Source organism: Vulpes lagopus, chromosome 9, assembly GCF_018345385.1.
Source record: "Vulpes lagopus strain Blue_001 chromosome 9, ASM1834538v1, whole genome shotgun sequence".
In the NCBI taxonomy this organism is placed as follows: Eukaryota; Metazoa; Chordata; class Mammalia; order Carnivora; family Canidae; genus Vulpes; species Vulpes lagopus.
Window position 1 is genome coordinate 1,014,187 of NC_054832.1, and position 19,728 is coordinate 1,033,914.

Genomic DNA, 19,728 nt, shown 5'->3' on the forward strand with positions numbered 1-19,728 from the left:
GCCCCGCCCCGCGCAGCGCGTCCCCCGGCGCGTGCGGGCTCTTCCGCCCCGCCCCGCCGGACCAGCCCACTGCGCCGGCGGCGGAGGGGGGCGGCTGAGCTGCCGCCGTGTGCCCGGCCGCCCGCTCCGGCTCCGCGGGGCCGGCGCGAGCGCCGAGTTGGTCTCCCACGGCTTCCGGCTGGCGGCCGCGGGCAGGGCCGGGCGCGGGGGGCTGCGGCGGCCAGGTGGACGGGGCGCGGGCGCCGCCTCCCCTGCGCGCGCGGCCGGCGGCGGTGGTACGTCCCGCCGCTTCATTTCCCGTGCGCGGCGCGGCCGGCGCTCCCTTTCCCCAGCCGACCCGCGCCGCGAGCCTGCCTCCTTGGTCGCCGCGTCCTTGGCAGGCGTGAGTACAGCGCCCCGCGCCGCGAGCAGCTGCGCGCGCCGCCGAGGCCCCCGGGGCCGGGGGAGGGGGCGGCGGCCGGGGGAGGGGGCGGGGGGCGCGCAGGGGCGGGGCGCGCGGGCCACGTGGCCGGCCGGACCCCGCCGCAGCCCGGGCGGGAGGGCGGCCGGCTCGGTCGGGGCCCGCGGCCCTCCCGGTGTCCTGCGCGCGCCGGCCCGACCTGGGGCAGCCCCGACGGCTCGTGGGGTGAGCCAGGGGGGCGCGGGGCTGCGAGCGCGCGGGTCCCGGCGAGGGCAGTGCGGGGCCGACGGCGCCGGGAGGCCGGTCTGAGGGGTGTGCGCGGTGCCTCCGCGCGACGTGGAAGGGCTCCCGGAGCCGCGGGGGCTGTACGGGGCGCTGGGCGTCGGGGACCCGGGCGTGAAGGGCCCCTGCGGCGGGAGAGACCGTGGGCGAGATCGGGGAGGCCTGGCCCGAGGGCGAGCACGTCCCCCGGGGGAGGCGGGGAAGGACGCGCGAGGGGGCTCCCGCGGGGGCGGCCCGGGGCACCCCGAGAGGGCGTCGCCCTGCGCAGGGACGGGCGCAGGAACCTGCCACCTCCTCGGGCCGCCCTCCAGCTGGGCCCCTGCCAGTGCCGGGGAGAGCCCTTGATGGCCCGACAGCTGCCGTCTGCAGGATCCTGGTGCGGGGTCAGGCTGCCCGGGGTCAGCGCAGGTCCGCAAATGTGCTGACCCGTGCTTTGGTGAAAACAGCTTTCTCCAAGGCCTTTTTCCTTTTCCTTCTTTATTTTTTTTTTTTTAAGATTAACCAAAAAATTGTCCGTGGCGTGTTGCGCAGGGGTGTGTTTCAGGGGCCGCAGGCGGAAAATTACAGGCAAGAATATGTGTTGATCCCTGGCCCTGGGCTGACGCTTTAGGATCACATGTGCTCGAAGTGGGTGGCAACTTTTTGTCCACGCGGAGTAGAGGGTGGTCCCCAGCCCTTCCCTCACCGACCAGCGCCTTCCCTTCCCCACGCCAGCCGTCCCGCTCTGTAGGGCCTGGAGATGCTCAGAGAGTCCAGTGTGCATAGGAGGGTTGAGGGAGCGTGTGCAGTACTGGGGTCGCCCTGAGGGAAGGGGCCCAGGGGCCAGGCTGGTTAGGTTAGACCCGGGCTCTGGCGGCTGGCACAGGCTGTGGTGGGGACATTGTTGTGCCTGCCTGGGGTGACATGGGCAGCTGCAGCGTGACCGCTGAAGGTGACCGCATAGGGGCCCCGTTTTTGCCAGCAGGACAGGTTGATATTTCGAACTGGAGCTGGAGCTCCCCCTGCAAGAGGCAGGCGGCCTCACTCCCAGGGCAGCCACCCTCTGGCTACTCTCATTCACCCAAACAGCCCCAGCGTGTGTTACTGCTGCCTCAGGCCCTCGGCTACGGAGAGCTCTGTTACGAAGCACGGGGTCCAACTCTGGGGGCCGAGAGGAAACAGAGTCTGCGGGCCCCCCAGTTCCCACTTCTCATGGAAGGTGGGCGGAGATGTTCCCTGGGTGGACATTTGTGTGTGTGACTGTGGTGGGGTGGTGTCGGAGGATGGGGCAGTAGTACGGAGGGCAGAGCCTGGGGAGGGGCCGGCCCTTCCCAGAAACCTTCCCCATTCACCCAGGCGCACAGAGACTCAGAGGCCCCGGCACCTGGCTGGGCACAGCTCCGGCCAGCCACACCCTCCCCTTCCTTCAAGGCCCTCCAGCCACGAGTGTCCTTTTGGGGGCTGCTGCCCCCCGCCCCCCGCTCTAAGAGCTCTGCACACGCTTTGGAGCACATAGCACTTCCAACTGCTGGTGATGCAGACTGCCAGGCTCAGAGGGTTGCAGAGGAGCGGCCGTTGGTGGCCAGAAGCAATGCAGGCTGCCTTCACCACAGTCCCCGGGGGTGGGGGGGAGGTGATCTCTCTGGGGTGTCCCAGACTTTGGGCCCTCCAGACCCCTGGGCAGCTCAGCAGGACCATGCCCCCTCTTGCAGGAAGGGTCCACATGTGCCTGGGGCCCTGGGCCTTCGGGGTGCGAGGCACAGCTTCATGGCTGCACAGGGGAGCGAGCCAGTAGATGCCAGCAGTCGTCTGGTCTCAGGAGCAGGGCCCCGGGGACACCTGAGGCCCCTTCCTCGAGGGTCTAAGGGGACTGCTCAAACTCAGACTTGCTTTTCTACTGGAAGACGTGGGTTTTCGGTTCAACTGTCTTCGTGGAACAGGATGAGGGAGACGGAGGCCGTGGAAGGGGGTCCCCTGCCGGGTGTCCTGGGAGGTGCAGTGGCAGGGCAGGGGAAGCCGGGAGCCCCCTGCTGCCTGGTCCTCCGTGTCCCTGTGTGTGCTCTTGGCCTCTACACTGGCCTTGCTGCTAGCAGGAGTGGCTCGCTGCCATGTCTGCGGGTAGCTTGCCCAGGACCCTTCGTGTGCTCCTGTGGGGCAGCTGCGTCCCTTTGGTACCGGCGTCCTTGTGTCTGCCACACACCCCAGGGGACCGTGGACGTCCCTGTCTGTGACTTGATGCTGGTGCTCTCGTGCTGGCTGCAGCGTGGGGTAGACGTAGGAGGGCAGCAGCCTGGAGGGCAGAGCTCCTATTACAGGAGGGCTCTGGGGCCTGAGCGGCTGGGGGGTCCTGCCTGCTGGACCCCGAAGGCTCTTTGAGTCGGCTGTTGCATCTGGGCAGGGGCATTTCATTGTTTCTGGCCTGGTTATCACCTGTGATCGGGCTCAAGCCCTGTCCCTTTGTTCACTGGGAAGACCCTGACTTTGAGCCTGGAGTGACATGGGGGTGGGGGCTGCAGAGGCCGGTAGAGCGGTTGTGGTGGTCTGTGCCTTGTCCAGCAGCCTGGATCTAGTGGCAGCAGGACCGTGGGGCAGGGTAGGGATCTCCTGGACAGCTCCAGGTGGCCGGCAAGGGCACTGGGGTGCTGGCTGACCTCTCCCCAGGTTGGGACAGGTGGGAGGGTGCTCAGCTGGTGCTCCCCAGGGCCCACCTGGGCTCCAGATAACAAGAGCTCTAGGAGCTGCTCCTTTCAAGTGTCAGCAGAGTGGTGCTGCCCTGAGTGGGTGGCCTTTGGCGGTGGGTCTGTTGGGTGCTCATCACCCGTGTGCTCCAGCACGCACCTCCGCGCCACCTTCCCAAGCACCTTCTGCAGAGGCCTCCCAGCCTGCCTGCGCTGTCCTTTCTGACCACCTCTAACCTTGCTGCTTTCTCTTCATGCCGTCCTAGGACACCAAAGTGAAAGTAAGTACCTGCCCATCCTGGGCCGAGGCGTTCCCTTCGCCTCAGCCAGGGAGCCCCCTGTCGGGCTGTCCCAGCATGAGGGGCCTGGCAGTCGGGCCTCTGTTTCTTTGTCTGCCACGCAGAGGGTTGGATTTGTTGGGCTTTGCTCTGTGGAGCAGGGCAGCGGCCTTTAGGGGTGTCTCGGTGCTTCCCTGGCCTGAGCCGGTGTCTGCCTCTGGTGGGAGCGCCCCCTGAGCAGGCCAGGATGGGCCTGCACCCCAGCTAGCCTCTCACCCAAGCCCCGTCCCTCATTGTTCTGAGACATCTTACGAAGCGGCTTGGCCTTCCCTGAGGTGTGGCCGCAGAGCCTGGTGTGATGCCAGGAGACCAGGACAGGCCGATGCGGTCTGGCAGGGCTTTACCACTCGGGGGTCAGCCCTTGAAGGGGCCCAAGCAACCCAGCCCTGGGCTGCGCTGAGGGTCTGCCGGGGGCTTGGTGCCAAAAGGCTTGAAGGGCCGACAAGCCCTGCTCAATTGGCCTGCAGTCCCTTTGGGGACAGTGGGTGATGTCACAATGCCTTGCCTCCTGGGCACATGCCCCCGCCTCCCACCACTGCCTCTGCTGTCAGCCTGGCCTTGGTAAGTACTGCTGCCGGCCTGGGGAGGAAGGCACAAGGGCACAGCCCAGGGGTTTCCGAGTCTGGGGCTTCTATCCTGTGGCCCGTGCCCGTAGAGGCCTCCAACATGTCCCTTCACAGTACACGAGAGAATCTGCCCCCGATCCTCGGTGGTGTGGGGCCTAGACAGCTGACGTGTCCCACTGGGTAATTAGAATCAGGTTTCAGTTTTGTTTGGGGTGTTAGGGAAGGGATGTCGATCCTGCCACAGGTGGTGGGGGAGGTTCGCTGTCCTCCTCTGGAAACCTTGTCTCCTGGGGATGAGGGCCCAGCAGGTGGGTGTCCTCGCACAGGCTCCATGCACGACCCCACAGAAGCGGGGGGACAGCAAGGATGACCTGAGGGGAAGCTGGCAAGTTAGCTCCTGGGTGTTGGTGTGTCGGCACCGGCACTTCTCTGGGATCAGAGAACCCTATCTGTGCGGGTTACAGTCCTTCCTCTCAGAGCCAGCTGAGTGAGCTCGACCTCCAGGTACATCCTGAGAGCACACTGGCTTCTGGGGCTTCCTGGGCTTGAGCTGCTCCTGGCCAGAAGGTGCGGCGGTGGCGGTGTCCCCCCTCCTTCAGATGACCGTGGTCTCCCAGCTGGAGGGAACAGCACCTCTAGCCCAGAAGCTGAGGCTTTGGGCCAATAGCTTGTCCACTGTAGCAGATGGGACACAGAGCCCCCAGCCTGCCTCCCACCATCCTGTGGGTGGGCCCTGACATCAAACGGCACTGAAAGGAGGGGAGGGCTCCTCACATCGTCTGGGGCCCGGATTCTCAGGTGGCCTCATTTAGCTGTAGGTACACACAGCTGTGAGCTGATGACCCCCAGGCCAGAGGTGGCTGCAGCTGACCAGGGAGACTGGTTCTTGATGCCTGAGCCACTGGGCTCCTTCTCTTTTACTTGCTTATTTTTAACTTACTTATATTTTTTTAAGATTCTATTTATTCATGGGAGCCGCACAGGCAGAGGGAGAAGCAGGCTCCATGCAGGGAGCCCTATGTGGGACTCGATCCCAGGACCCCGGGGTTACGCCCTGAGCTGAAGGCAGACCATCAACCACTGAGCCACGCACACATCCCAAGCTCCTTGTCTTTTATTTTATTTATTTATTTTTAGAGATTTATTTATTTATGATAGAGAGGGAGAGAGAGAGACACAGGAAGAGGGAGAAGCAGGCCCCATGCCGGGAGCCCAGCGTGGGACTTGATCCGGGGATTCCAGGATCGCCCTGGGCCAAAGGCAGGCACTAAACCACTGAGCCACCCAGGGATCCCCCAAGCTCCTTGTCTTTTAGATAAACATTAGCGTCCTGCCGGGTGTCTTCCCCCCCCCCCCCCCCCCGTGGCCCTGCAGGGACCGGCTCTCCATCTCTGCTCCCAGCTGCCCCCCCTCGCCCTCCAGAGGCTGTCGTTCGTCTAAGGCCCTTGGCAGCTCCCCTTGAAGCATGTGCTGCTTTGGATGGTGGTGTGGCCCGTGGCGGGTGTACAGCCCCACAGGGCGGGTGGCCCATCCTCAGAGATGCCAAGTGTGTTTCTGTAAAGCGGGAGCCCCAGTGCCTCGGGCACGGTGGCCAAATGTAGCAAAGTCAGGGGACGTTCAGTTAAAATTTTAGATGAACGAGGAACAATCCTTCAGCATAAATGTCTTTATTTCATGGAACATATTTATTTTAAGAATTATTTTCTGCTTATGAAAGTCCGAGTGTGCCCTGTGTCTTCTCTAGCGACCCTCCGGAGGTTCTGTGAGAAGCCATCTGTGGCTGGGTTTGGGAACTGTTCTCTAGACCCCTTTGCAGAGCTGGGGCCTTAGGAAAGATTAGTTTTACGGTGAAAAGGACACACTCACGCACACGCATGCACGTAATTGTATTTTGGTTTGCTGGGTTTCCGGGACTTGCCTCCGGGCCCTGGCTGCCTGGGCCCACGGCACCCCCATCCGGGAGGCTGAGGAGGGGTGGGGGCGCCGTCCTCCCGCGGCCCGCTGTGTTGCAACTGCCTTCTTGTGCTTGCTTTTTAACGCTGCGCGGAAGATGAGGAGCGGGCGAGCCTCCTGTGCCCTGGAGACTGTCTGGGAGGACAAGCAGAAGCATGGGGAAGCCGAGCGGCGTTTCTGCGAGCAGGAGGCCCCCCGAGCCGCCGCCACGCAGCAGCTCCTGGCTGAGGTGCCCGCCGTGAACGGGCCCGGGCAGGAGGAGGCCCAGGACGCCGAGGAGGCCGATGCCCGCGACAGCAGCAGCAGGAGCGACCCCGGGAAGAGCCACGACGGCAGGAAGCCTCTGCAGAAGAAGAGGAAGCGCTCCCCGAAGGGCTGGCTCGGCGCGGCAGACCTGGCCCTCGTGGGCCTCGCGGCCGACCGCGTGTGGCTGGACAAGCCGCTCTTCGACCAGGCCGAGAGCTCCTACCGCCGGAGGCTGGCCGACGCGGCCGCGCTGGCGCCCCGGGGCCCCTGCACGCACGGGAGCCAGGTGGCCTGCCACCACGTGACCTGGGGCGTCTGGGTCAACAAGTCTTCCTTCGACCAGGCCGAGCGGGCGTTTGTGGAGTGGTCTCAGGCCCTGCTCTTGGCCGCAGAGGGCAGCGGCAGGCGGGCGGCCGGCCCCGACCTGGCCGGCCCCGCGCCCAGCCCGCCGGCCAGCAGCCAGTCCCCGCTGGGCGGCCTGCAGGCGCTGGTGCGGGAGGTGTGGCTGGAGAAGCCGCAGTACGACGCGGCCGAGCGGGGCTTCTACGAGGCCATGTTTGACGGGCACCCGCCCGGGAAGGTGCGGCTGCAGGAGCGGGCCGGGCCCGAGGGCGCCCGGCGGGGCCGCAGAGACCGGCGGGGCCGCGCGGCCGCGGCCGTGGGAAGCAGGCGGGTCGGGCCGCGGCGGCTGGACGGGGACGCCTCCTGTGCCCTGCCCTACTGGTACTTCCTGCACAAGGACGCCGAGGCCCCCTGGCTCAGCAAGCCCGCCTACGACAGCGCCGAGTGCCGCCACCACGCTGCCGAGGCCCTCCGCATGGCCTGGCGCCTCGAGGCCGCGTCCCTGCCTCACCGACCCGGTGCCCGGTCTGGCCTGTCCGTGTCCGGCCTGAGACCCAAGTAGGAGAACCTGCCGCGCGGGTGCCTGGCCCGGCCCCCCCACCCCCACCCCCGGCTGGGGCCCTGGCGCTCTCCTCCCCGCCCCTGCCCCGCGCGGCTCTCCCGACACCCCTGGACCCGGCTGAGTTGGCTGCAGGAGTGGGGTGGGCAGAGGGGCTTCCGGGGCGGCGCGGCAGGAGCCTCCCAAGGTTTGGGGCCGGGGGGCGGCTTTGCCTTCCGACTGGGCGGCCCCCAGGGTCCCCTCTGGCTGTCCAGGGCCGGGTGGGGAGGATGTGGGGGCCGGTGTGTCCTCCTGCCTCCCTTGCCCGCAGCCACCCCTAAGGTGAGGCGGTGTCCTCGGGACACCATGCTGGCAGGAGGGCACCCTGTGTCTGAAGGGCACCTGCAGGGGGCTGGGGCGGCAGCAGGGCAGAGATCTGCACGTGCAAAGGGGGGGTTGTGGGCAGTCTGATGGGCCAGGCTCCTGGGGAAGCAGCGCCACCCTGGCTCCACGTTCCCACCAGCAGCCCCGCATCTCCTGGGCGGGGGGTGGATTTGTTGGTTTGAACGCTTACTGGTGTGAGGGACGAGGTGGGTGGCTTGTGCAGGGGTGTCCCCGTCGGTGTGCGGGCAGCACGGAGCCGAAACTGCATCGTGGCCTGGCTACTCCTGACGGGGGTCCAGGCGTGCGTGGATGACAATCCTGGGACCCAGCCCCCGTTTTGCCATCAAGGGTGAGGTGCAGTGATGGCCTGGGGCCCTCGGCACAGCCAATCGGTGAGATCGGGTCCATTTCTGTCGCCCTCGGCCAGGAACGGGCTGTGCTCAGTGGTGGGGCGGTGGCGGCAGGCCCAGCGTGACTCCTGGTGTAGAGCAGCTGTTCTCAAACTTAACTAGTCTCTGGAGCCCAAGGAGCTTCTCTTGGATCTCCTTTTGCCATGTTTGCATTTAAAACAGAAAGGGTGGAAGTAGTTTATTTGTTGAAAAATAAATTTGTTGTTTGTTAACGTTGGCGACTTGATAGGAGTAGTTTTCCCGTAACGATTTACCGAGCAGAGTGGCCTTACACGTTTTCTTCAAATCTCTTCAGTGTCTTGGCTAACGGGCGGCAGCTGGATTCTCATGCTTCTGCGCTGTCTGTTGGTGTGAATTGTTTGTTGGACATAGATGGAGCCTTGTGCAGATGTGTGGTTGGAAAGGGAGAGTCCTGGGGACCCCCAGAAGCTCCTCGCCCCACTTCGAGAGCCACTGGGGAAAGCCTTGGGAATGCTGACCCGAGAAGCACAGGGGTGGGAGCAGGGAATGGTGTGGAGGGTGTTACAGACTTGGTTCAGCCGTGCTGAGACCCCTGGTGCCTGGGCCGTCGGTGGGGCGCTCGTGCAGGCCAGGCCTGGCGCCTTCGGGGGTGCACCTTTTCCTTCCAGCCACACAGTCTTAGTGTCTCATCCCCTTCCCAGCAGGAAAATGGCCACAAACTTCTTAGTACATGAGAAGATCTGGTTTGACAAGTTCAAATACGATGAAGCAGAAAGGAAATTCTACGAGCAGATGAACGGGCCTGTGGCTGGCTCCTCACGCCAGGTAGGGATTGTACGCAGATCATTGGGTGTCTGTGTCCGCGCTGGCTGGGGTGGGGCATGTGGAGGTGTGGCCGCCCTGGAGGGCTGCTAGGGTTCCGGATCTGCTCGGGTGCCCGCCTGGGACGGACAGTCCCCCCCACTGTCTCAGACCAGCGGGTTGGGCTTGCAGACTGGGTGCGCTCGGGCCCTGCTGTCACAGCTACGAGACTGGCGCCTTGCGCTCCTTGCCACCCTGCTGAGCTTTCATTCTGCAGAGCTCTTGCTTGCTCTCCGTATCAGGATTCTTCTTCTTTTTTTTTTTTTCTTTTTTCCTCCCCATTAAAATCGTTTTAATTGGGGTGGGGGGAAAGACTGGTTCTTTCTGCACTGTCTACAGGAGAATGGCGCCAGTGTGATCCTCCGTGACATTGCAAGAGCCAGAGAAAACATCCAGAAATCCCTGGCCGGAGTGAGTACCTGCAGGCTCGTGCTGGCTGTGCTGCCCACCACGCAGCACGTCTGACCTTGCCCCCTAGTCCTGCTGCCCTTCGGAGCAGAGTTAGGGTGAGGTGTATGGTGCCGTGTTCCTGCTGGGGCAGGAGCCTTCCCTCCTCTGCCTCTGGCCGGCCCAGGTCACCAGGACTCCCTTCGGCCCTTGCCCTGGCTGCCACTCGGTGCCATCCCTGCGCCAACACCATCGTCCTCCGCAGGCCTCCCGCTTGCATAGCGCCCTGCTGGAGAGGAGTGTGAGCGGCGGCGTCTGCTTCCCCTTCCCCCTGCTCCCCGGGTCCCGCGTCCCCAGAGAGAGGAGTTCACAGGGTTTGTGGAGTCCAAGCGGTAGATTAGAGGCCCGGTTCAGCCTCCAGGTCCCAGATGGGATCCAGAGAGGAGGGCAGGGCCGTGTCCAGCTCTGTCCCCAGCCTGGCTGAGCAGCTGTGTCCCCAGGAGGAGACAGACCTGCAGCCCTGCCTTCCTGGCCAGTGGAGTCAGGGCCGCGTTCTCCCTCTGGGCACGTGCTGTGCTGTCCTTGGAGGCCAAGCATCATCAGCGTCGTATTCCTCCGGGAGACTTGAGGAAGGACTCTCTTTTTGTTGCCTTTTCCGACTGAGAAGCTGCCCGCATCCTGTGGCTTCCAGCCAGCTGCGTCACGACTCCAGCATTTCTCTTCTGCCTCTCACGGACGTGGGGCCTGACAGTGACCTGGGGCCTGCCCACATAACCCTGGATAATTTCTTTATCTCCAGAGCCTCTGCTCCGTCCTATATGCAAAGTCCCTTTTGTCAGCTGAGGTCATCTTTTTATAGGCTTTGGGGATTAGTGCATGGGCAAGTTTGGGAGCCTCTGCCTGGCACCGCCGGTTTGGATGTACTGGCTCCTGGGCCGTAGGCTGGACAGCTCTCCACAAACTCCAGGGGCTGTTGCCTTGAACCCAGGCCAGGTGTGTGGGATCCTGGCCCCCAGAAGGCCAGGGCCAGGGTAGCTAAGCAGCTCTGAATTCAGCAGCCATGGGGGTTCTTGGGCTACAGGAACTCTTGCTCTGGCCTTGTTTGCGGTTGACTGCTGGGTCCTGGTCTTGAGGAAAGCACGTGGGCGTCCTGCTAGGCCTGGGGGCTGGTTTACTGGGGTCGCTGTAACAAAGCACCGCAGACCAAGGCCTTAGTGCACTTTGTCTGTAAGCTGGAAGTCCCAGGCCGAGGTATGGGCAGGTTCCGAGTCCTTTCCTAGGCATGAGGATGTCCCTTGTTTTGTGTCTTCACATCGTATTCCCTCCATGTGTCTATTTCCTTTTATAAGGACACCAGAGTTAGGGCCACCCTAATGACCTCATGACTGGATTACCACTGTAAGGACCCAGTCTGCAGACAGGCACCTCTCCTGAGAAAGCAGCGTGAAGCTGACAGCAGTATCATTCGACGGCTAATGGCCTAGGAAGGACGTTGCTAGACCAGCCCCAGGCTTGGATAGAGCTCAGCAGACTCTGGGAATAGTGGATGGTGCCAGGGGCAAGGTTGGAGGTGGGGATGGGGAAACCCTGGATGTGGCACTACGCCGTGGCCTGCTGTTGTAGGCTCAGACTAGACGGGGTAGCCTAGGGCCGCCTGGGTCAGGGTCGGGGTGAGTGAGGTCGTCCCAGGCCATAGACTTCAGTAGGGGGCCTGGTGGCATGCAGGCTGCCAGCACCCTGGTCTCAGGCCGCCAGCACCCTGGTCTCTGCCCACCACTTCCTGGGGCACCCTTGGGACCTGTCAGCAGGCAGTCCCCATTCCATGGTCACCAGGGCAAAAGCTTGAGACACCAGCCTGCTGCCAGGGCCTCAGGGGAACAGGAGGCTCCCTGTGTGATGGAAACTTGGAAAATTCTAGTGAGGATGGCATTGGGAGCTGAGTGCTGGGGAAACAGGCTGGAGAGGAGGCCACAAGCCAGGTGGTGGCAGCCAAGATTTGAGGGAATCCAGCCCAGCTTCCCATTGGGGCAAGGAGTTTCGCTGAAAGGAGGGGAGTGCTGTGAGCAGAGCCCACCCTGGTGCCCATGCTCCTGCCCCAGCCACACGGTGCCCTGTGCACCTTTGGCCGGCTCTTCTAGGAGCCAGGTAGGGAGCTGGGGATCACGGGTTAGCGTGTGCCTGGCATTGCTCACCCATCCCCTGGCAGGGGTGGGCACACCCATCAGCCTCTTTTCTGGGCCTTCACCTTGTCTGTGACTTGGGGGTACGTAGAGCACAGGGGGCCTTGGGGCTTGCTCTGTTGCTGGTGGCAGTGGGCCCTAGGCCCAGGGTCTTTGTCATAATTGGACATGGGGCTGGGGGAATGACAACAGCCCTCGGGAAAGGACCAGGTCCACTCCGTCCTCCCAAGCCATGCCATTGGGGTGTGCGTGTGGGCCCCGGGGTGTAACTCGGGCTTGGACTGTGGTGCCGGGCCGAAGGGCTCCCTGGGGAGCACGGCTTGAGTCACATGATGTGCTCCCAGTTTGGGGGGGCGGGGAACCAGAGGGAGGCTGGCAGGTAGGTGCCTGGCCTGGGGGAGGCAAGGTGCTATGGAGTGGCCGTCCCCTGCACGGGAAGGTTCGTTTGTCCTGTCCTCACTGGCCCCTCAGCTGCTCTTCTGTCCTGTGTCCAGTTCTGAGTCGGGCTGCCTGGCCCCATGGTGGCTGAGGCTGCCCCAGGGCTGTGTGCTGTCTGTGGCCGTGAGTGGGGGGGACCCTGGGAGCAGACTGGGTGCCTCGTCTTCACCTTCGCCCTGCCTTACAGAGCTCAGGCCCTGGGGCCTCCGGCGGGCCCAGCGGGGATCACAGTGAGCTCGCCATCCGGATCGCCAGCCTGGAAGTGGAAAATCAGAGCTTGCGAGGTGGTGAGTCCCTGGGCCTAACAGGTGGGATGGCCCCCCTCCTCTGGCCCCTCTGCCCTCTGACCAGCATCCCCTCTGCTCCTGCAGTCGTGCAGGATCTGCAGCAGGCGGTTTCCAAGCTGGAGGCCCGGCTAAGCGTGCTGGAGAAGAGCTCACCCACCCACCGGGCTGCGGCCCCTCAGACCCAGGTGAGTACCCTCGCAGGCCAGGGGCCCTCGGCTGCCCTGGGGGCTGGCATCCTCAAGGGCCCCAGCTGGGATGCGTACCTGCGGCCCCGGCGGCACAGGCCTCAGCCTCTCTCCCCATGGCAGCACGTGTCCCCTATGCGCCAAGCGGAGCCCCCTCCCAGGAAGGCGGCCACTGCTGCAGAGGACGATGAGGACGATGCCATCGACCTGTTTGGCAGCGATGAGGAGGAGGACAAGGAGGCGGCACGGCTGCGGGAGGAGCGGCTGCGGCAGTATGCTGAGAAGAAGGCCAAGAAGCCAGCGCTGGTGGCCAAGTCCTCCATCCTCCTGGACGTCAAGCCTGTGAGTGGTGTGCCTCTGCCCCCGCCCGCCCGCCCGCCCGCCCTGCCCCCTGTCCCAGTGGGCCGCGCGCTGCTGGCCCAGACTGTGCTTGGGGCCCTGGAGGGGCTGCTTGCTCCGTGGTGCTCTGGGTGAAGCAGGGGACACTCGCTGGTGTCTGCAGGCTCCTGACACAGCCTCCACCCCTTTACTTGCCAGTGGGACGATGAGACAGACATGGCCCAGCTGGAGGCCTGCGTGCGCTCCATCCAGTTAGACGGGCTGACCTGGGGGGGCTCCAAGCTGGTGCCGGTGGGCTATGGCATCCGCAAGCTGCAGATCCAGTGTGTGGTGGAGGACGACAAGGTGGGGACAGACCTGCTGGAGGAGGAGATCACCAAGTTCGAGGAGCACGTAAGTGTCTCAAGGAAACCCCTGGCCTGGCAGGTGGCCAGAGCGGGTGGGTGTTCGGGAAATGGGGCCCCACGTGACCGCTGGCCTCCCTCCTCTTCAGGTGCAGAGTGTGGACATTGCTGCTTTCAACAAGATCTGAGCCCCAGCACCGGGCCTGGGTGTGCGAGGCCCCGCAGCCATTAAAGACTGAGATTGCACACTCTGAGTCCTGTCCTGGTGTGGGCCCAGGGGGCGGGCACCGTCGGGGCCGTCGTGCCACACTCCAGGCCTCCGACTTGGCCTCCACCCCATCCGTGTCCAACCTGGACCCCCGCCTGTCCTGCCCCCCCTACAGCAGGGATCCCAGGGGCTGTGCCCCCTCCTCTCTCCCGGTCTCTCCACGGTGTTTGGTTGACTGGATGACCTCACTCCCTTCTCTGTCTGTTGGCTGCCAGCCTGACTTCACCCTACCCCCACCCCCGTTACAACGGTCACGTCCAGTTCAAGCTGTTGAAGCCAGAACCAGAGCGTGCCTTCGTCCTCCGTAGGGCTAGGGTCCCTCTCTGGGTTCCATTCCCTGCTGAGCTGCCCCCATGGGAGCAAAGGTGTCAGCCTGAAGCTGTCCAGGGAACAAAGGTTCCAGTGGCTGTCCTGGCCCTGCTGCTGTGGCTAGTCACAGTCCCCCGGGGGTTCCCCAGGCTGACCTGTGCAGAGCCCTGCTGACCTCCCACCGTGTGGGGCGGGGCTCCTGCCTTAGCTGAGCAGCCTTCACATCCCCGGCCTGTGCTGTGACCCCCGGTCCCTGGACCTGGACGGGCCGTGCGGAGTCCCGTGGGGGCGCACCCATGGCCCTGCCACTACTAAGGTCCCTAGCAGCTCCTCCCCTGGGCTACTGGCCGACCTGGCTGGTGAGACGGCCACTTGCAAGCTGGGGAAGGGCTGCGGACTGTGGTTCTGGTCAGAGCTGGTGTCCTCCAGGGACCCGAGCCACAGGGGCATGGACTGCTGTCCCCACCCCCGTCAGGGCCCTGCCCACCACTACAGCGTTCCTGGGGGGTGCAAGAGTCTGGGCGCCCGCGAAGGGTGGACAAGCGCCCCCTTGCCCTTCGTCAGCACACACCCTGAGCTGTACATAGTGTGGCGCCACCTAGATGCCCACCTGGGGCAGGTTCGCGGCCCCTCCCCGGGCCTGCCCCTCCCCACCCGCCCTGCAGCGCCCGGGCCCTGTCCCGGCTGGAGGGGGGCGGGGCGCGTCGGAGCCCGGGGGGCGGGGCCGGAGCCCGGGGGCGGGGCGGTCAGAGGCCGCGGGGCGGGGCCGGAGCGCGTCGGAGCCCGGGGGCGGGGCGGGGTCAGAGGCCGCGGGGCGGGGCCGGAGCCCGGGGGCGGAGCGGGGGTCAGAGGCCGCGGGCGGGGGTCGGAGTCCGGGGGGCGGGGCGCGGGTTCGAGTCCCGGGCGGGGTCGCGATGGCGGCGGAGCAGGACCCCGAGGCGCGCGCGGCGGCCCGGCCGCTGCTCACCGACCTGTACCAGGCCACCATGGCGCTGGGCTACTGGCGCGCGGGCCGGGCGCGGGAGCAGGCCGAGTTCGAGCTCTTCTTCCGCGGCTGCCCGTTCGGCGGCGCCTTCGCCCTGGCGGCCGGGCTCCGCGACTGCGTGCGCTTCCTGCGCGCCTTCCGCCTTCGGGACGCAGGTAGCCCGGCCCCGGCCCCCCCCCGCCGCCCCCTAGATGAGCCGCCCCCCGCCCCCGGCCCCCCGCCCCCTAGATGAGCCGCCCCCGCCCCCCCCCGCCCCCTAGATGAGCCGCCCCCGCCCCCGCCCCCGCCCCCGCCCCCTAGACGAGCCGCCCCCCGCCCCCGCCCCCCCGCCCCCTAGATGAGCCGCCCCCCGCCCCCGCCCCCCGCCCCCTAGATGAGCCGCCCCCCGCCCCCCCCCGCCCCGCCCCCTAGATGAGCCGCCCCCGCCCCCGCCCCCGCCCCCTAGACGAGCCGCCCCCCGCCCCGCCCCCCGCCCCCTAGATGAGCCGCCCCCGCCCCCCCCCCGCCCCCTAGATGAGCCGCCCCCCGCCCCCGCCCCCGCCCCCGCCCCCTAGATGAGCCGCCCCCCGCCCCCGGCCCCCCGCCCCCTAGATGAGGCGCCCCCCGCCCCGGCCCCCCGCCCCCTAGATGAGCCGCCCCCGCCCCCCCCCCGCCCCCTAGATGAGCCGCCCCCCCGCCCCCGCCCCCGCCCCCGCCCCCTAGATGAGCCGCCCCCCGCCCCCGGCCCCCCGCCCCCTAGATGAGGCGCCCCCCGCCCCGGCCCCCCGCCCCCGCCCCCTAGATGAGCCGCCCCCCGCCCCGGCCCCCCGCCCCCTAGATGAGCCGCCCCCCGCCCCGGCCCCCCGCCGCCCGCCCAGCCGGGCCGAGCCTCCCGTGAGCCCGAGGCCTCCGGCTCCGGCCCCGACGCGTCCTGCGCTGGCTCCAGCGCTGAGGGCCTCTGTCCCCCCAGACGTGCAGTTTCTGGCCTCGGTGCTGCCCCCCGACACGGACCCCGCGTTCTTCGAGCACCTTCGCGCCCTCGACTGCTCGGATGTGACGGTGCGGGCCCTGCCCGAGGGCTCCCTCGCCTTCCCCAGCGTGAGTGTGGGGTGAGCGGGGCGCACAGGGCGCGGGCCCGCCCGGCATCGCCCAGCCGACACCCCTCCGCCCGCCCCCGCCCCCGCAGGTGCCGTTGTTGCAGGTGTCGGGGCCGCTCCTGGTGGTGCAGCTGCTGGAGACGCCCCTCCTCTGCCTGGTCAGCTACGCCAGGTGGGGTCCCCGGAGGAGCGGGGGGCGGGGCTGTGGGGGCGGGGCCTGGGCCCGGGAGAGGGGCCCCCCACGGTGACCTCCCGACCCCCGCGCGGCCGGCTCCTTGCCCCCACAGCCTCATCGCCACCAACGCTGCACGCCTTCGCCTGATCGCGGGCCCCGAGAAGCGGCTGTTGGAGATGGGGCTGCGGCGAGCCCAGGGCCCCGATGGGGGTCTCACGGCCTCCACCTACAGCTACCTGGGCGGTGAGAGCCGGAGGAGGAAGGCGGGGCGGGGGGAAGAAGACCTGCCCGAAGCCCTCCAGCCCCGCCTGACCCCATGCCTGACCCCCCGCCCAGGTTTCGATGGCAGCAGCAATGTGCTTGCAGGACAGCTGCGGGGTGTGCCCCTGGCGGGAACCCTTGCCCACTCTTTCGTCACCTCCTTTTCGGGCACTGAGGTGCCCCCAGACCCGGTCAGTACCTCTCATCCCTGTTGCACTCCAGACAGCAGACCCCAAAGCCAGTCCTTGCTCAGGGGAGGGTGGTCCAGCTGCCACTTAGGCCATGCGTGGCCCACCTGAGCCACCCCGGCAGGTAGCCCCGGTGGTGGCACTGCCCCCAATCAGACCTTCCCCTGCACGAGGGACTGCCCAGCCTTCACTGAGCCCTCTCCATAGATGTTGGCTCCAGCCGCCAGTCCAGGACCTAGGGTGGACCTGACTGCTCGTGTGGAGGCATGGCTGGATCGCGTGTGTGCCCATCTGGGGCTGGGGGTGCAGGAGCCCCACCGGGGGGAGCGGGCAGCCTTTGTGGCCTATGCCCTGGCTTTTCCCCAGGCCTTCCAGGGCCTGCTGGACACCTACAGCGTGCAAAGGTGAGGCCCAGGTGCTCCCCTGGGTGGGCTCTGCAGAGCAGCCACGGCCCCTCACGCACCCTTCTTGTACCCGCCGCAGGAGCGGTCTTCCTAACTTCCTGGCAGTAGCCCTGGCCCTGGGGGAGCTGGGCTACCGCGCAGTAGGCATACGATTGGACAGCGGTGACTTGCTTCAGCAGGCCCAGGAGATCCGCGGGGTCTTCAGGACCATCTCGGCCCGGTGAGTCCCCCGGACAGTTATGCCTGCGGAGAGATCCCAACCAGGGGCAGGAATGTTGGGATGGGGCAGAGGGAGGAAGCAGTTTGCCCCTCCCAAACTGAGGAGCTCTGATCCAGTTGCTACCTCAGTGGAGACACTGGACCCTTGGTGGGCAAATTGGGTGGGTTCACCCAGGGGCTGAAGCAAAAGGCCAAAGCCTGCGCGGCTGAAGACAGACCCTCGGCTGGTGTTGGTGGCCTGGCGGGGGGGGGCATCACTGGGGGGTGCATGTGACCAGGTACATCGGGGAACATTGGAGGGGTTACCCCCATCACAGGTTCCAGATGCCCTGGCTGGAATCCATCTCCATCGCTGTCAGCAACAACATTGATGAGAAGGAGCTGGCCCGGCTGGCCCAGGAGGTGAGGTGGGGCGGGGCAGGGCAGGGTGCGGGCAAGCCAGAGGGTGGCTAGGAGGGCTCTGGGCCTGCAGATGTTAAGAAGGCCAGTGCCACCCTCTTCTCCTCCAGGGCAGTGAGGTGAACGTCATAGGCATTGGCACCAATGTGGTCACGTGTCCCCGCCAGCCTTCCCTGGGCTGCGTCTATAAGGTAGCGGATCGGGGGACCCGGTGGAGCAGGCCAGAGGGATCTTGGGTTGGGGAGGAGCCCAACGATCCCAGCACATGTTTCTGCAGCTGGTGTCTGTGGGAGGCCAACCACGAATGAAGCTGACTGAGGACCCCGAGAAACAGACGCTGCCTGGGAGCAAGGCTGCCTTCCGGCTCCTGGGCCCTGAAGGTGAGCCCCTCCCAGCCCTCTGAGGCCCTTCTCAAGTCCCTGGGCCCGCCCCCCCTTCATTCTTGACGCACACACAGGGTCCCTGCTGTTGGATGTGTTGCAGCTGGCAGAGGAGCCACCACCCCAGGCTGGCCAGGAGCTGCGGGTCTGGCCTCACGGGGCCCGGGAAGCCTGTACTGTGAGGCCTGCCGGCGTGGAGCCCCTGCTGAGGCTCTGGGTCCAGCAGGGACAGGTGGGCGCCTCCAGCTCCTCCCGTAGTCTGCACCTTCAGCCGGAGTTGAGCCCTGGCTCTGGCCCCTGACCCAGCCCCTTCTTTCTGTCTTCCCCCCCAGCTGTGCGAGCCGCTCCCATCTCTGGCCGAATCTAGAGCCTTCGCCCAGCTGTCCCTGAGCCGTCTGAGCCCTGAGCACAAGTGGCTGGAGCGGCCCGCGCTCTACCAGGTTGGTGCACGGCCACATCCTCAGCTGGCCCTGGGACCCTTTGTCCCGACGGCTCCCGTCAGCCTCTCTTCTTCCCACAGGTTGCGTTGTCTGATAAGCTCCGGGCCCTGGTGGACAGACTGGGTGCGGGAGGATCCTCGTGAGAACCATAACGGGGGGGGGGGGGGGGGCAGCCCGGGGGGCTCGGTAGTTTAGCGCTGCCTTCGGCCCAGGGCCTGATCCTGGAGTCCCGGGATCGAGTTCCACATCGGGCTCCCTGCCTGGAGCCTGCTTCTCCCTCTGCCTGTCTCTCTCTCTCATGAATAAATAAAATCTTTTAAAAAAGAAAATCTTAAAAAAAAAAAAAAAAAGCTGGGGTTTGCCTGAAGTCAACACGTCACTCGCTGTCCTGCACAACTTGTCCTGTGTCATTTTTTTCACCCAGCCCGCTGCTCCCTAGACCCCCTGGGGCCCCCAGGGGTGGGCTGGAGTCTGGGATTGGAGTGTGGGTCCAGCTCCCAGGGGAGGCCAAGGCTGGGAGTGCCTGAGACTCATGGAGCTGGACTCGAGGGGCAAATCAGAGGCTGGAGAGCCCAGGGCTGTGGGGAGACGGGGGCTTCTAGTGCCTATCTAGGATTTGGGGGAGTTGTTGCAGGAGCCTGGGGGCGGGGAGCCATGGGGTGGGGATGAGGTGCCAGAAAGAGGGCCTGGGGGACTTCCTGCATCCGGGCATGGCTGCAGACTGCACACCAACCATGGGCACTTCAAGCCTCCTGAGCCAAAGAGCAGCCCAGGTGTCCCTGGCCACTGCTGCTGCCAACCCTGCCGGACTGCCACGGGGACACTGTGCTCATGGGCTCCACCCTACTGGCTTGGCATCTGTCATGGGGTCACCAGGCCTGGACCTTAGAGGGAGCCAGCTCCTGACCCAGCAGCCTCCCAAAAGGAGGGGAGCCAGGGAGGAGATGAGCTGTGCTGGGCCTGCCTCTGCACAGGGAGCGACTCAGCTTCCAGAGAACCACTTGGGGGAGATGTTCTCGTGCTGTGGGCCACAGGGGGCAGGGGCTCTCGGATGCAGGCGGCACAAGGGCGGCAAAGGCAGACAGGGCAAGGGTGTGGAGAGGTGCTGGCTTCCTGGGGCCCTTCCTACAACACTTCCGCCTCTTCAGGTATCTGACCAGACTGGCTCTTCTGGGTCCTAAGGCTGGGTTAGGTTGGGCAGTGCCCTTTGTCACCGGGGGAGCGTGCCAGGATCTGGGACAGAGGCCTGATCAGGCCAGCCCTGGGGGGCATGAGGCTCGGAGGGGTACAGGATTCACCAGGCCCTAGGGACCCACAGGTCACCACGTCCTCTGCACGAGGCCCAGGGGTCCTGACCACTGACCAGGATGCAGAAGGCCCACCCCAACAACAGCAGTCCCAGCAAGGGCGCCCGAGTGGCCACAGGCACACTCCTCTCCCCCCTGCTCCACCCCTGCCCTGCCTGAGCTCAGAGGCGGGGACAGCTCTCTCGACCCCCCTCAGCTCCAGGACACCTGGCTAGGTCA

The 19,728-nt window shown here is 66.0% G+C and overlaps 2 protein-coding genes across 6 annotated transcripts; both read left to right on the top strand.

Moving 5' to 3' along the window:
* Nucleotides 1-224: 224 nt before the first annotated feature.
* On the top strand, nt 225-13,344 carry EEF1D (eukaryotic translation elongation factor 1 delta). Of its 3 annotated transcripts, none has more exons than XM_041769422.1 (8): nt 225-382; nt 8,779-8,902; nt 9,278-9,349; nt 12,131-12,230; nt 12,315-12,415; nt 12,539-12,757; nt 12,953-13,147; nt 13,248-13,344. In XM_041769422.1, exons 2-8 carry the CDS (start codon nt 8,786-8,788, stop codon nt 13,284-13,286), a joined length of 843 nt encoding a protein of 280 aa, XP_041625356.1. In that variant the 5' UTR covers nt 225-382; nt 8,779-8,785; the 3' UTR covers nt 13,287-13,344. The 3 variants fall into 3 exon arrangements, with proteins under 3 accessions (XP_041625356.1, XP_041625357.1, XP_041625358.1); XM_041769423.1 differs by having other exon boundaries at nt 231-382; nt 8,782-8,902; XM_041769424.1 differs by lacking the exon at nt 225-382 and adding an exon at nt 6,279-7,342 and having other exon boundaries at nt 8,782-8,902.
* A 1,145-nt stretch (nt 13,345-14,489) lies between these two features.
* On the top strand, nt 14,490-18,445 carry NAPRT (nicotinate phosphoribosyltransferase). 3 transcript variants are annotated; one of them, XR_005989931.1, is made up of 13 exons: nt 14,490-14,815; nt 15,610-15,737; nt 15,826-15,908; nt 16,024-16,154; nt 16,248-16,363; nt 16,568-16,764; nt 16,844-16,984; nt 17,301-17,385; nt 17,493-17,573; nt 17,660-17,762; nt 17,866-17,994; nt 18,095-18,202; nt 18,283-18,426. XR_005989931.1 is itself a non-coding variant. In XM_041769157.1 (13 exons), exons 1-13 carry the CDS (start codon nt 14,590-14,592, stop codon nt 18,343-18,345), a joined length of 1,617 nt encoding a protein of 538 aa, XP_041625091.1. In that variant the 5' UTR covers nt 14,490-14,589; the 3' UTR covers nt 18,346-18,445. The 3 variants fall into 3 exon arrangements, 2 of the variants coding, with proteins under 2 accessions (XP_041625091.1, XP_041625092.1); XM_041769157.1 differs by having other exon boundaries at nt 17,840-17,994; nt 18,283-18,445; XM_041769158.1 differs by having other exon boundaries at nt 15,610-15,698; nt 17,840-17,994; nt 18,283-18,445.
* Nucleotides 18,446-19,728: the final 1,283 nt, after the last annotated feature.